The sequence below is a fragment of the Rhinopithecus bieti genome, unplaced genomic scaffold, assembly GCF_001698545.2.
Source record: "Rhinopithecus bieti isolate Rb0 unplaced genomic scaffold, ASM169854v2 scaffold_51907, whole genome shotgun sequence".
NCBI lineage: Eukaryota > Metazoa > Chordata > Mammalia > Primates > Cercopithecidae > Rhinopithecus > Rhinopithecus bieti.
Genome location: NW_016820817.1, coordinates 168479 through 184359, shown reverse-complemented (window position 1 = coordinate 184359; position 15881 = coordinate 168479). Strand labels below are relative to the sequence as shown.

The following is a 15881-nucleotide window of genomic DNA, read 5'->3' as shown; positions in this document are numbered from 1 at the left end:
TGCTACTTTGTCAAATAAAGCTTAAATAAAATTGATTTCAATTTATGCACAACAAAAGGAATGACTGGTGATTTTCCGTCTCGAGTGGGAGGCAGAAAACTCTCCAGGGTGCCTTTATTCACTCCTGAGGTTCTGGTGAGCACCAAGGAACATTACCTCTGCAAAATGCAGACATACGCAAAAGGACACATCAAATTTAAGAGAAGTCCACAGATAGATATCTGAGGGATCTGCCTTAGGGGATGTTGACCATATATAAAACACAGATTCCACAGAATTGGCCTGGTATTCACGATCACTGTTTCTTAAAACATAACTCTTTTATGTCACCAAGCAACTTTTTTCTGAGATGACTACTCAAATACTTCTTTTGCATATCGCCAGAAAATATCAAGTTTTGATTTGAGTCCTTAATTCAAGTTCTTTACCACAAGAAGAAAGAATAGCATGGGTAAAATGGTTTAAAGGTAGACGACAACAACAACAACAAACACACACACTGTATTTTAGAACGCATATTCAAACATATTCCAAAAAATACTGTATTTTAGAATGCATATTCAAACATGATGACAAGTGGGCTCTATGGCTCATTTTGACAATAGCTTTAACCTATGAAGTGAGTGAATGTCTTTTTACACAGAGGTGATGAGTTACTGAATACTGAGTGGCTCTACTAATTGTGCTTTTGGCTATCAGAACTTGGCTACTGCCTTTCGTTGCTATGTGTTGAGAGAAAAATCTCAAATGATGATGCTAACCATTTTGCTAATAAAATATGCAAAGCAGAAACATTTCAGTTACTCAGTTCATCTTCTAGTACAGATGCTAGCAAGTCGAGAAGGATATGATTTGAAAAACTCAACAGAAAGGAGGAAAAAGATGAGAAAGATTGACTAGAAAATTATTCATGGAATATATTTCACCAGCCTATTGGGTGTTAACATCTTAGGTGGTGTGGTTAATGCTAATTTACATTAAATGGTAAATTAACTATTTTTATTTTTCATAAATGCTACATTTTCAGTACGGGGTTTCAGTATTCCATATTTTCTCACATGTGTACATACACAATGACACTGTTATTACTAACAATAAAGAACTTGTAAGAGAGTTTTAGAAGTAACACACTTTTCTAAAAGTACAGAAGAAGGCTGGGCGCGGGCCAAGCCGGTAATCCAGCACTTGGAAGGCCGAGACGGGTGAATCACGAGGTCAAGGAGATGGAGACCATCCTGGAACATGTGAAACCTGCTCTACAAAAAAAAAAAAAAAAAAAAAAAAAAAAAAAACAACCAAGAAAGTACAAAGAAAACATTTTTATAGTGAGTGAAAATAAAGGTTTTTTCTTCAAATTCTCATTTTATTTCCATGATATTTCTGCCTGGGCTCTGCCAAGGAAAACTGGCAGTGGGCAACAGATTATGCCAATGTATACTTTTTTCCCCTCTGAGTTTTTAATCTCTTTTCGGGTGACAAATAGTTTTCTCTTAGACCAGATTCACTTGATTTTTCACTTATTTAATTAAAAAATTAATTTACTGCTCAACAGGGACCCCGGAGTATGTGTATGCTCATCTTCATTGTTAAAACACTTGGAAAAAAAGACATGCCACATCATAAAAATCTGTATGCCAGGGTCTCAAAACAGACTGCTTCAGGATTAATGTCCGAATTGGGGGGTTAATTAGGGTGGTCATAAGTGAGATCACTTAATTAATAGAACAACTTCCAGAAGAGGTGGGAGTGTAGTATAATGGTGGAGAGCAAGGAATTCAGAATGAGATACACCTGGATTCACATTTGAGGTCTGTCACTCACCAGCTGAGTGCCAGTAAAGAAAGACATTTAAAGCCTCCCAGAATAGTGGCCGTTGCTCACACTGTAGAGAGCGCTGGATTGCCTTATTTAATCCTGGCATGACCACTATGCATGCATGATTTTAGACAAATTAAGTCACCTCACTAAGATGAATCTTTTGATTTGTTCCTACTTCGCAGGGTCACTGCTGTGAGGTTTAAGAGAGATAATTTAATGTAAAATTTAGCATAATGCCTACACACAAAAAGCTCATCGGGCATTTAATAATAATGCTAACCATTATTATTACTAATGTTGTGCTAAATGTGGCAGGACCTGAAAAATTACTAAACCTGATTTCAAGCCTGAATTTCCACCTGTATAAAGTGGAGATTAAAATCCTGGTCCTCACAGGGTTGTTGTAACAAAACATGAGATATGGAGCACTGAGTGATTAGCACAATTATTGATGGCAATTATTCAGAATCATTGAGTGCTTGAGTGAGAGCTATCTGCATATTTGATGGTGAATAGTTCTCACAGTGTTTATTCCAACCACTATTTTCTTCTTGGTGGTCATGCTTTTAAAACATCTGAGGGCCATATTCTCAGCCTTGCTTTGTCTTGTCAATCTAAATACCTTTCCACAGGTACCCTTCACATTTTCAGTTTCTTGGCTTCCAATTAAAGAGGCAAAGCCCAGCACTTTGACATTTACACTGAAGTATTTTCTAGGTAGAAGCCATCTGACCTTTAAAAAAGACACCTTTTATAAATTCTTCTTTGTTAACCACCATTAGTGTCATCACTTTTCGATCCTTTCAGTCCTTCTTTCAGGATTTTGAAAAAGACTCGTAAATTGGATAGCTTTTCTAAAAGTGCAACTCTCTCAATTCTGAAGGTAATCTTAAAAGGGAATTAGGGACATGTGGGATCTTTACTAGCTCCATTAGTGCCAAACTTGCAAAGAGAAACTATCTTTAAGTCAAAATTGTCTCCTTGAGTGCATGGCCATTTTGACAAGAATAGTGCAAGGTAATGCAATCCCACTTTAAATTTAGAAGTTCTAAATTTCACACTACACTGAAAAGTCATCAGTGAGTGGCACTGCCATGCTTACATTAGGGGAAAGAATTGGGAGCTCAAGTCTTGAACCCGGCAAAACATTTAACGTTCTGCAGGCAATATGGATATGGACATACAGGTAAAAAGAAGATCTGGATCTCCCTGCCCTTCGATTCTTTCATTTCCTGACTGTGTGACCATTATTCATAATAACCATGTGCAGTCTTGGCTTGTTCCTTCTGTTTTTGGTTTAGAATCCTTACCTGGGAGGGGAAGGAATGATACCTTGTTCCTGCCTTCTAAGAATCAATGACACAGCAAGTTTGAACATTCCGGTGTATAGGGGAGTAGACTGTTTAAATTTAGCAGCTCCTCTAGCTACTAGAATAAGAATTCAGTGATCTGAAGAATTTACATTCCACCAGCAGTTGATTGAGTTCTTATGATATGCAAGGCCCAACGGTGGACACAGAAATGAACTAAACATGATCTCTTTTCTTTACGGCAATGCTAGGTAGTCTCAAAAATCCTGTTGTGATATAAATGATTAGAATATAGGGTAGAAAATATCTGTAGCAAAAGGGCAGAGAAAATAAAATGGGGTCATGGAAGAGAGTGAGATTATTCTTGGCTATGTGATAAAGGAAAGCTTCATGGAAAAGTTAATATTTGAGTTAGGTTTTATATGAGTAAATTTTGTACATGCAGAGAAGGGGATTATTATGCTGATGAAATAGTTTTAGAAAGAACCAATAGTTTTAAATAACGGAGTAGAATGGGAAATAAGTCTACAAAGGTGGGGAGAATCCTCTCCAAAGGAGTACAAGATCCCAAGGCTTTGTATTTCATACTCAAAGGTTAGAAATGTATTGTACGGCTTTCCATCAGAATCACATATTGAGCTTTTGAAATTGCAAATGTCTGAGCAGGATCATTCCCAACATTTGTGCGGCCTAGAGCAAGAGCATGAATGGAGGTCCACATACTATATGTGGAACTATTTCGAAGTGTTAAGGGAAGCTACACCCAAGACCTGGTCCTTGTTCCCATCCAAGGGACTGCTCTGGGACTAGGAGACTTAAGGAGCCCTGCTGTCCCTCAAGGCTGTCCTACACTAGGGGTCTCTGATTGGTTGCTTGGAACGTCAGCGGGGGGAACAGGAAGGACCCTGGACTTAGCCTGGGGACTTGTGGGCAGTGCCTGCCATCTGTCCCCATCAAGGATGGAAATGACTCAGTCCAGGTCTTCTGGTTACTGAGGAGAACATGTTCTCCTACCTCATGTTTTCCTTTTCTGGTTCCAGATTACCAGAAGTTCTAAGCACCAGCTGAAACTATACTCACCCACTCCACACCCCCTCCCCAAGCAGAGGGGATGGTGGAAGTACAGTTAGCTGGGGAACACAGTCTGCCTGTATGTCCTCCCACTTCAGGGGCTATTATTGGGTGGCTATCTAGAAACTAAGGCATCCCTTCTTTCTTTGATTTCACAGGGCCCACACAGCCCCACCTCTCTCAATAAGGGAATTTCACTCTTTTATTGGTCTGTCCCATTTGCCCAGATGATCCAGTTCAGGTGCTTTGTTCCTTTCCACATTTTGTGAGCTCTCAATTGGTCATGAAACTTTAAAACATGAGGCTGAGAAAAAGAAAAATCTGTCTTTGCATGGCTGTTTTTGTGATGCTTGGAGACTCCTAAAGCCTGTGACCTTTCTTGGTCTGGTCTGAGGGTTGTGCTGTGTCTTAACCCAAGTCTAGAGCTACTGACCCAGAATGTCTTGGGGTTAGAATTGGAGATGGGGTCTCAGGATCTGTGCTAACAAGTTTCAGGGGTGACTATAACGCCCAGTTAGGGTTAAAATTACTGTTAACAAGGAATGAGGAGGTTTTTCTACTTAGTTTTTTTTCCCAGCAAGATGATATTTTAAAACTGCAAACTGCTGCAAACTGCAGCAGAATGGAAGATGAACAGAAAGGTGGTGAGGCTAACAGGAGAGCCTCAATAAATCACTGAGGAAATGAGACAAGGGCATGGATGAAGCAGGGGTTATGGGTGGAGGTGAGGAGCTGGTTGGGAGAGGTCAACAGGAGATCCCATCAGAAGTGCCTAGTGCTCAGAGGGAGAGATGGAGTCGAGGATGACTCTGAGGTTTCCAACTTGTTATGGGTCAAATTATGTCCCCCAAACAGATATGTTGAAGTCCTAACTCCTAGTACCTAAGAATACAACCTTATTTGATTATAGGGTCTTTGCCACTGCGATTAAGTTAAGAGAAGGTCACTGAGGGAAGGCCCTAAGCCAAGATGGCTGGGATTCTTATAAGGGGAGAGACACAACGGGAGGGCAGCCATGTGTCCACAGGGGCAGAGAGTGGAGTGATGTGGCTGTAAGCCAAGGAATGTGAAGGATTGCTGGCAAGCACTGGAAGATAAAAAGAGCAAGGAAGCCTCCTTCCCTACAGGTTTCAGAGAGAGCATAGCCCTGATGACACCGTCTTTTGGATGTGAGACAACACATTTCTGTTGTTTTAAGGCACGTCTTCATGGTACTTTACGGCAGCCCTAGGGACCAAATACAGAGCTGTAAAGACCTGCGCTGGTGTTGCCTCTTTCTGCACTGGGTGGTCAGTGAGGGCAAGCATCTCTCATAGAGAGCGCTTGTCTGTGAACGTTCTCCACAACATAGACATCCTCTGCACCAGAAACAGAGCCCCATATTTGGTGTCCCTCTTTGTCATCTAGCTGCACAAACACAAGATATTAATTCACTGAGGGTTTCAAGTATCTACTATATAAAAAGGCATAAACATAAAAGGTTTAAATTGTCTTTTATATAATAAGGCAGTTTCCAAAAATTCAATTAAGAATTTACATTCAGTTTTCCTATTCTTATGCTGACCATGTTTTAATTTTATTTTGAAAGGATTTTTGGTAATATTTTAAAGTGTTATCTTTCATCCAGTATCGTAAAAATTATTTAGAAAACCTATAGAAAATTTCATCTCTACAAGTAACATTTTTCAGATAGGAAATGATTGCAGCAAGCAACTGCCAAAGAGACAGCTGGAAAAAAAAAATTGGGTCATGCATTCATCCCATTCTAGAACAGAGGCTACCAAGCAGTTCACTGCTCATTTTTGTCCTCTTCTGGTAAACAAGCTGCGTTAACAAGTTACTTTTAAAAAGCATACTAATTTCCCCAGTAAATTGCACAGGAAAGAATCCAGCCTTCCCTCCAGAGGACTCAAATAGTTGTTTGTTCTCAGAGCTCAGGTGTGGTAAAATAGCCATGGGCTAAAAGCACAGGCTGGATATTAGCCAGCAGGCTAGAGCTTCCGCTCCACTCCTGATTTCTCACGTTGGTGCACAACTCATAGCCTGCCTGATGTGGGCGGGGTGGGGGGCGGGGGTGCGGGAAGACTTGATTATCAATTTCAATTTAATTACACAATCTATAGTGCCTAGTGGGAAGGATTTAGGGGCAAGATTAACACTCAGCAGTGCTCCATTTTGCCTTTCTTTCTGATAAAAAATGCTGTATTGATTATCTAAAGTGGGTTTTCAAAAATGTTTTTCAAGAGCCAAACTATTTTGGTGGCATAGTGATTTGAAAAGAAGGTGACTTTATTTCTTTACTTTTTGCCAGAGTGTATATAAACTAGAGGTATAAGATACCTTTTTGAATTGTATTGCCAGTGTACCATTCTTGAGAATGGAGAGCACTTCTCTACTTGGGAGAAGAATGAATAGAAATTTCATTGTAGGATTAGAAATATAAGCAATGACTGAATGAGATAATGATCTGTTCTGAGAATGACTACATAATTAAAATATTAAGACCTTTCCCTCTTCCATTAAAATCTAAAGAATTTCACTCTCTTATTGAGACCGAAAACCATTATAATTTTATCTGGCATCAGATCAATATTTAAGATTATGAGTAAATATGTGGCATTCTATTTTGGTGTCTACATATTTTGTTAGTTTTGCTAAATGTAAAAGAAGCAAAAACAGGAGATGAAAATCTACCCATCAGAAGTGACCTTAGTATATTTTTTGACCAGCTGCTTGAGGTTGTTAATAAGGGAAACAGGTAGGTTGTTACATTTATAAGGAAAACAGGTCAAATATTCCTATATGATTTAAATAAATAAAAATAGCAGCAGTAAACTTTACTGGCTAACTGTTGCTGAGCCTCACCAAACCACTTGAGTACATACAAATAATTTAAAATGCAATAATAAAGAAACTAAGGGCCTGTGCGGTGGCTCACGCCTGTAATCCCAGCACTTTGGGAGGCTGAGGCAGGTGGATCATGAGGTCAAGAGATCGAGACCATCCTGGCCAACATGGTGAAACCCGGTCTCTACTAAAAATACAAAAGTTAGCTGGGCGTGGTGGCACATGCCTGTAGTCCCAGCCACTTGGGAGGCTAAGGCAGGAGAATCGCTTGAACCTGGGAGGTGGAGGTTGCAGTGAGCCAAGATTGTGGCACTGCATTCCAGCCTGGTGACAGAGCGAGACTCCATCTGAAAAAAAAAAAAAAAAAAAAAAAAAACAGGAAAGAAACTATGTTCAAAAGGCAAATGAACTATTTGAAATGGCCAATTGATTTTGCTATTTCACAATGATGGCATTTTCAAGTATTAAGAGAGTTGCTACTAGAAGTCAACATGTACAATAGTATTCAGAAACAAAATGGTACCTGATTAAATTTTGGCTACTGAATTTGAAAAATAGTATATTAGCCAAATGGGTTGACAATTTTGAAAGCTTGATGAATTACAGGGCATCTGGCATAGATTGGGTAAAACTAGAACTTTATTGGGATGGACTGACAATAGGAACTAGAATTGGAATTTCTTTTGGAGTGCACTTAGAAGGTTGAAACATGCACTTTTAATTGGTATAAACGTAGATTTACCACCTTTCTCTTTGGTAAGGGTGAGTTGTAATTTATGCCATTGAAAGGAAAAAAGAAAGAAGATATGGAAATTTGTACCTATGGGTGAAACCCAAGCATATTTTTCCACAGGTCAATGTCTGCATTCTCTGAGTCTAGTGGCACAGGCAGGGTTTGGAGAAACTGTAGCTAAGCTGGCCTGGGGAAAAAGTAGGTGGGGTGGGGCAAGATATGCTTTGGGAGAAGGCCTCCCTTGGTTTGTTTGTGTGGCTGTAGGTCTCAAGCTCCTAAAACAGTTCTATAGAAGGACACCATCTACCTAGAAATACAAAAATAGATCAGTAAGAAGATGGGATAAGAAAACCGTGATGCAAACAGGAAGATGCTGGTCAACTGTGAGTAGAAACAAAAGACCAGAATGGAAGATCAACTTGTGGTGTGTAGGGGGCCAGTTCTTAGCTGTTTGGGAGGCAGTGACTTTGAGCTGATTGAATGAAAACCTGAGAAAATCACGGAGAGTAACCTTAGTTAAGGGAAAAGCAGATGGAAATATCTATTTGCTGCCATGATAGTATCAATGCAGAGGTCACAATAAGGTCAGAGAGATACTTGCAAGTTAGAACTGCCAGAGTCTCATTAGTCTACTGTTTCCCGTTTGGGTAGGATGTGGTAGGGAAGGAATTGGCTTGGGAGAAGACAAAGAAAGTGCATGATCATCTACATATGACCAAACATGTTTTTTTCCCCAGTACCAGTAACATATATATTGCTCATAACTAACAACTAACATTACCCACCGCCTTTTTTACATTTACACGTTTAATTATTAACATTTGAAACAAAATTCTATATTAGAGTTTATGAGAAGTGAGAGAATACCTGGTTGGTGATATGTTCCTGGATTTTTTCTGTACTCACTGAAAGAGAAAGCAAAAAGAATTTTTACATTAAAGCATGAAAATGAATAAAATGTGGTACTGATCCTGCTCTGTTTACAGTAAACACTTCCAAAGTGGTCATGGACTCTCTGAGCAAGGATTTCTATCACAATGTGGACTTTTACAACCACTTCAATAACTGGGGGAAAAAAGTTAAAACCTAAATAAACTGTGTTAGGCAAAGATAACAGAAAATGGAATGGAAATCCAATAAGGGTGATACCAGCAGAATGTATTAAACTTTCGCAGAGAAATGATGAAGAGATGAAAAGTACTGAAGAGAAATTTGAACAACAGCCAGTCAAAACAAAGTTTTCCAAACACAACCTATTGAAGTATAATACTAATACTAAGCTCAGAGAACCCTGAGAACCGGACAAGGAGATTTGAGGTGGCAGGGCAGAAGTGCTACTTCAAAAAACATTTCTTACATGGGGAGTGATAAAGGCCTTATTATACTTTGTTGCTATGGTATTGCCAGAGACTGAAGTACAAACCAACAGTTCTATAAATTGTATCTTGATCAGGATGAAAAACATTCAGAGTAATATATGACAGGCAACCAAGGGGCATAAAAAATAAGGATTCTAATATATTTCTCAGTCATTATGAAAACAGCCTGAAAGTGATCAATGTTATGTATGTCTTAAAAAAAGGAAAATAAAATCCTTAGTAGTAATAAATAAGAAACCATGAGAAAAGAAAAGAAAGAAGACATTTAGTGGCATCACAGTTGTTACGTGTTTGTGAACACCTCAGTGTTCACAAACATTTTTATTAAATGTGTCTCTTTTAAAAAAACAAACTTTAATTTTAATTGAAATAACTGTTGAGTCACATGTAGTTGTAAGAAATAATGCAGAGAGATTTCTTGTACTTTTTACCCAGTTCCCCGAATGGTAACATCTTGAAAAGCTATAGTACAATGTTACAACCAGGGTGTTAATATTGATACAGTCAAAGTAAAGAGTATTTCCTTACCACAAGTATCTCCCTTTTTGTCCACTATAGCTACATCACTTCCCCTACACCTGCATGCTCTCCTTAAACCCTGGTAACCACTAGTCTGTTTTCCATTTCTGTCATTTTGTCATTTCAAGAATGTTATACAAACGAATCATAAAGCATAGAGCCTTTAAGCATTGGCTTTTTTCACTCGGCGTACTTCTCTGGAGATTCATCCAGGTTGCTGTGTGTGTCAACATGGTGGGTTTCTTTTTATTTTTGATGTATTCTATGGTATGGATGTGCCAGTTTGTTTCGGCATTTACTCATTGAAGGATATCTTGGTAGTTTCTAAGTTTTGACTATGATGAATAAAGCTGCTATAAACATTTGTGTACAGGTTATTATGTGAACATACATCTTCATTTCTCTGAAATAAATGTCCAGAAGTGACATTGCTGGGTTATATAATAGTTGTAGGTTTAATTGTTTGAGAAACTGCCAAACTGTTTTCAAAAAAAAAGATGTCTCAATTGAAACTTACTGGTCAAATAGTCAACCAATAGTAAGTATACTTAAACATTTTGTTAAGTATTCAGTACCAAGCTAGATGTCATATGAGATACAGTAGAAGTGTAAGAAGTATAGGGGAAATTGAATGATGATGTTCAGAGTGGGCTATTTGATGGTGTCATTGTTAGGAAATGTCTGATGCCTAGGGCCAGTCTTAGACTCGCCAGATAATAAGAATCAATTTTCTTCATTTTTGCAAGGGCAATGCTCAGTCAGATACTCTTGATATGTTTTAGATCTGTCAGTTTATATGCAGAGTGTTTAAAGAAGAGACAACATGGCTTGTGTGAAAAATTTGGCCTTTTAAATTACAGATCACTGGTGTTTAAATGTGGGCTCCCCAAAGAAGTGACGTTTGAGTCAAAGCCTGAAAGATGGTAAAGGAGTCAACTTGACCAAGAAGAGGGGGAAGAACATTCAGGTAGAAGGAAGAACATGACAAGGGCCATGTGATAGGAGGGAGCATAGTGGATTCAAGGATAGGAAGGAGGCCAGCATGGCAGGTATGGAGAGGTGAGCAGGGCATAGTGTGAGGGAAGCTACACAGGTAGGCAGGAAACCCTGCAAAGAATTCAGGTAGACCATTTTTGGGAAATGTAAGATCCTCTCAAGAGCAGTAGGAAATTGGCCATTAAGGGGATTCAGGCCAGTGCATGGGTAGTGACATCAGAATAGCATGCACGGCCTAGGTCCTGAATGGTATTGCCTAGGTTTTCTTCTAGGGTTTATGGTTTTAGATCTTATATTTAAGTCTTTAATCCATCTTGATTTAATATTTGTATAAGGTGTAAGGAAGGGGTCCAGTTTCTGTTTTCTGCATACGGCTAGCCAGTTTTCCCAACACTATTTATTAAACAGGGAATCCTTTCCCCATTGCTTGTTTTGTCAGGTTTGTCAAAGATCAGATGGTTGTAGATGTGTGGTGTTATTTCTGAGGGCTCTGTTATGTTCCATTGGTCTATATATCTGTTTTGGTACCAGTACCATCCTGTTTTGGTTACTGTAGCCTTGTAGTGCAGTTGGAAGTCAGGTAGCACGATGTCTGCAGCTTTGTTCTTAGGATTGGTCTTGGCTATACGGGCTCTTTTTGGTTCCATATGAAATTTAAAGTAGTTTTTTTTTCCTAATTCTGTGAAGAAAGTCAATGGTAGTTTGAATGGGGATAGCATGAATCTATAAAGTTACTTTGGGCAGTATGGGGCCCATTTTCATGAATTGATCTTCTATCAATGGCATGGAATGTTTTTTCCATTTTGTTCATGTCCTCTCATATTCCTTGAGCCCAGTGGTTTGGTAGTTCTCCCTTGAAGAGGTCTTCACATCCCTTATAAGTTGTATGCCTAGGTGTTTTATTTTCTTTGTAGCAGTTGTGAATGGGAGTTCACTCATGATTTGGCTCTCTGTTTGTCTATTATTGGTGTATAGGGATGCTTGTGAATTCATGACTAAACACCCGAAAGCAATGGCAACAAAAAGCCAAAATTGAAAAATGGGACCTAATTAAACTAAAGATGCTTCTGCACCAGCAAAAAAACTATCACCAGAGTGAACTACAGAATAGGAGAAAATGTTTGCAATATATCCATCTGACAAAGGGCTAATATCTAAAATCTACAAAGCACTTAAACAAATTTATAAGAAAAAAATTCCATCCAAAAAAGTGGGCAAAGGAATATGACAGAACACTTCTGAAAGACATTTATGCAGCCAACAAACATAATTGAAAAAAGGCTCATCATCACTTGGTCATTTAGAGAAATGCAAATCAAAACCACAATAGATACCATCTCACCCAGTTAGAATGGCACTCATTAAAAAGTCAGGAAACAATAGAACAGATGCCTGGTTGACGGATTGGTGGAGAAATAGAAACGCTTTTAACACTGTTGATGGAAAGTGTAAATTAGTTCAACCATCTGTGGGAAGACAGTGTGGGCAACTCCTCAAAGACCTAAACCAGAAATACCATTTTAATCAGCATACCATTAACTGGATATATCCCCAAAGGATCATAAATCATATTACTATAAAGACACATGCACACGTAATGTTTATTGCAGCACTGTTCACAATAGCAAAACTTGGAACCAACCTAAATGCCATCAATGATAGATTGGATAAAGAAATGTGGCACATTATACACCATGGAATCCTATGCAGTCATAAAAGGATGAGTTCATGTCTTTGCAGGGACATAGATGAAGCTGGAAACCAATCACTCTCAGCAAACTAACACAGGAACAGAAAACCAAACACCACATGTTCTCACTCATAAGTGGGAGTTGAACAATGAGAACACATGGGCACAGGGAGGGGAACATCACACACTGAGGCCTGTCAGGGAGTGGGGGAATAGGGGAGGGATAGCATTAGGAGAAATATCTAATGTAGATGATGGGTTGATGGGTACAGCAAACCACCATGACATGTGTATAGCTATGTAACAAACCTGCATGTTCTGCACATGTATCCCAGAACTTAAAAATATATATATCATGCACAGATTTGCATTTTTAAAAGACCACTCAACTCTGGTTGGCAACTGAAACACCAACTCCTTAGGGTGTCGGGGTGGCAGCACCATTACAAAACCTTAGTTTTGTTTCCTTTGGGACCAAGGGAAAGCTGCAGAAATTGAAGAGACAAATAAGAGCCAAACAGTAAAATATTCACACCCTAATGATGCAGCAGCCTACTGAACTCTAGAAAATGGACTAAATGACAGCCTGTATCTAACAGCAGCTCTGACAATTACTAGGTGTTTGAACTGGGGCTAGTTACTTTAATGCTCTGACTTGTTTGCCTATCTGTAGCAAAGGGTTAACAATATCCACCCACTCTCAGATTTGTGAGGATTGAATGAAACAAGAATGAATTTTGCAGGTAAAGGATAAGAGAGGGGCACTCCAGTTAGTTGGGGCAGAACGAGTAAAGAAATCTCAGAGGCAGGCAAGAGTAGGGTGTGTGTGGGTGAATTGTGAGAAGTTCTGAGTGGCTTATGTAATACACGCATACACTTTAGCAGGTGCGGAGATGGAATGTGGGAAGAGGGAAGGAGGACAGCCTTGGGAGGCTGTGATTTGGGATGATAGATATTGGAGGCTTTGCAGGCAGAAGGAGGCCAGAAAAGGTCTTTCAGATGAGGATGAGGTGGCCAAAGCAGTTCTTGAGAAAGATGAGTTGAGTGGTGGTATGGAGATGGGTTTAAGGGGTAGTAGAGGCAGGTGGTGAAGACAGCAATGAGCATGTGCTGTGTCCAGATAGGAGGGGTGAGGGCTTGAGCCCAGGCAGTGAGAATGAGAAGGGAGGGACGCCAGGAGCAGGTGGCATTTCTGAGGTAGGTTCTGGAGATTGATTGAATGTGGGACAAACAGGAGCAGGAAGCAAGGGCAACCCTCAGGTTTTTATTGGGGAATCTGGCAGATGATAGCATTATTAAAGATACAATGAGAACACAGCAAGACCTCATCTCTAATTTTTTTTAATTAGCTGGGTGTGGTTGCATGTGCCTGTAGTCCCAGCTACTCAAGAGACTGAGGTGGGAGGAGTGCTTGAGCCCTTGAGTTCAAGACCAGTCTTGGAAACATAGCGAGACCCTGTCTGAAAAAAATGAATAAATAAATAAATAAGATGCAATGGGAGAAGGAAAAAAAATGAAGAAGTTAATAGGTGAGGCTTGTGCCTGTAATAAAGAGGAAGATATCTATAGGTTACAGAAGCTGACATGACAACTATGGCAGATTGAATAATGGTCCCCAACATGTCCACATCCTGATCAGCCTGTGGATACGGGACATTTCAGGACAAAGGGACTTTGCAGACGTGGTTCAGTTAAGGATCTGGGGATGGGAAGTTTATCTGGACACATCCAGTGTAATCATAAGAATCCTTATAATAAAGGGGCAGGAGAGTTTACAGCAGAGAGAAGGCAAGGTGGCAGTAGCAGCAGGGGTCGGCGTGATGCCATTGCTGAAGGGGGCTATGAGCCAAGGTCTGTGGGCAACCTCTGGAAGCTGGAAAAAGGAAGGACATGGCTGACTCCTAGAGCCCCGCAAAGGAACACAGCCTTGCTGATACCCTGATTTTAGTCTGATGAGGCCCATCTGAACTCTGGCCTTTAGAATTGTAAGATGCACAAATTTGTATTGTTTTAAGCCACAAAGCTTTTGGTAATTTGTTACAGCAGCAAAAGGAAATGAATTCAGACAAGTTCTCATGCTTTTTCTCAGCTGTTCCTCAAGGGACGGGGAGGAAAGCACACTGCTGCTGAGGAACTGCTGTGTCCTGGGCCTAGGCAACATGCCTCATAGACATTATTATGTCCTTGGAACTACCCTGAAAAGTAGAGACTATTCCTTCTATGTTTTTAAAGATTATGTGACCAGGGCTCAAATACATGCAGAAACTTGTCCAAATTTTCATGGTCTACGGGTGAAAGGACGGCCAGCATTGTAAGGAACAACGTAGCTACTCTTAAGACATAGAAAAGCAAACTTTCATTATGCAAAAAAGACACATGAACACGCAGGTTTACAGCAGCGCAATTCGCAATTGCAAAAATGTAGAACTAACCTAAATGCCCATCAACCAGTAAGTGGATAAAGAAAATGTAGTATATATACACCGTGGAATACTACTCAGCCATAAAATGGAACGAAACAATGGCATTTGCAACAACTTGGATGGAGCTAGAGGCCATTATCCTAAGTGAAGTAACTCAGGAATGGAAAACCAAATATCACATGTTCTCATTTATAAGTGGAAGCTAAGCTATGGGGACACAAAGGTATAAGAATGATGTAATGGACTTTAAGGACTCAGGGGGAAGAGTTGAAGGGGGGTGAGGGATTAAAGACTACAATGGGGTAGCTTGAACACTGGTTAATGAGTACACCAAAATCTCAGAATTATGACTAAAGAACTTATCCATGTTACCAAGAGCCACCTGTTCTGCAAAAATTATTGAAACAAATTTTTTTTAAAGCTGACTTTCAGGATAAAACTAGTCTTTTTTGTCTCATATTTTGGTCTTGTCCCTCCAGCTTTTGGTTATAGGATTAGAAAGGGAAAAAATAAAAACATTTGACAAGGTTGTCTGACTGGCAGATTAAGTGGAGAATTCTCCCAGATTTCTTAAATTTTAATCTCATGATGTCTTCACAAAACAAAGCAGAATAAACTGCAGAGGGAGGTTGTAGATATTGTTGGCTCATCTTATGATGAAGTTGGTGTTGAGACACTTCTGTTGCATTCATGAGCTTCAGGAATACAACCCACCATCATCAACATGGGTGGGGAAGGACCTATTTCTCTAAGATTTATAATTCCAGGACAACTGCCTCAAATTCTCCAAACTCTGCAGTAAGACTCACTAATTCTTCTCATTGTAAGTTGTTTGATTAATCACCTCGAACTGACTAAAACTCTAGGGAAAGTTCTTTTGCTGCCTAAACAGTTTAAAGCAGTGGTTCTGAACCTCTTTCAGGTAACAGGCTCCTTTGAGAAACTAAGAGCAGCTATGATTCTGCATTTCAGAAAAATGCCAACACACAGAAAACATGGAAAATGGCACGAGGCTAATAGACCTTCTGTAGCCATGCATAGATCTGCAAGAATCTATCTGTAGCTCAAAGTCTTTTTTTTTTTTTTTTTTTTTTT

General features: G+C 39.5%; 1 protein-coding gene across 1 annotated transcript in view; it reads right to left on the bottom strand.

Annotated features, from left to right (window-relative positions):
* Window positions 1-15881, bottom strand: part of CHST9 (carbohydrate sulfotransferase 9) — a 156970-nt gene that overhangs the window by 19593 nt on the left and 121496 nt on the right. Inside the window, exon 4 of the mRNA XM_017859971.1 lies at window positions 8647-8684. Within this exon, the coding sequence (XP_017715460.1) occupies window positions 8647-8684 (38 nt within the window). The remainder of the gene's footprint in view (window positions 1-8646; window positions 8685-15881) is intronic.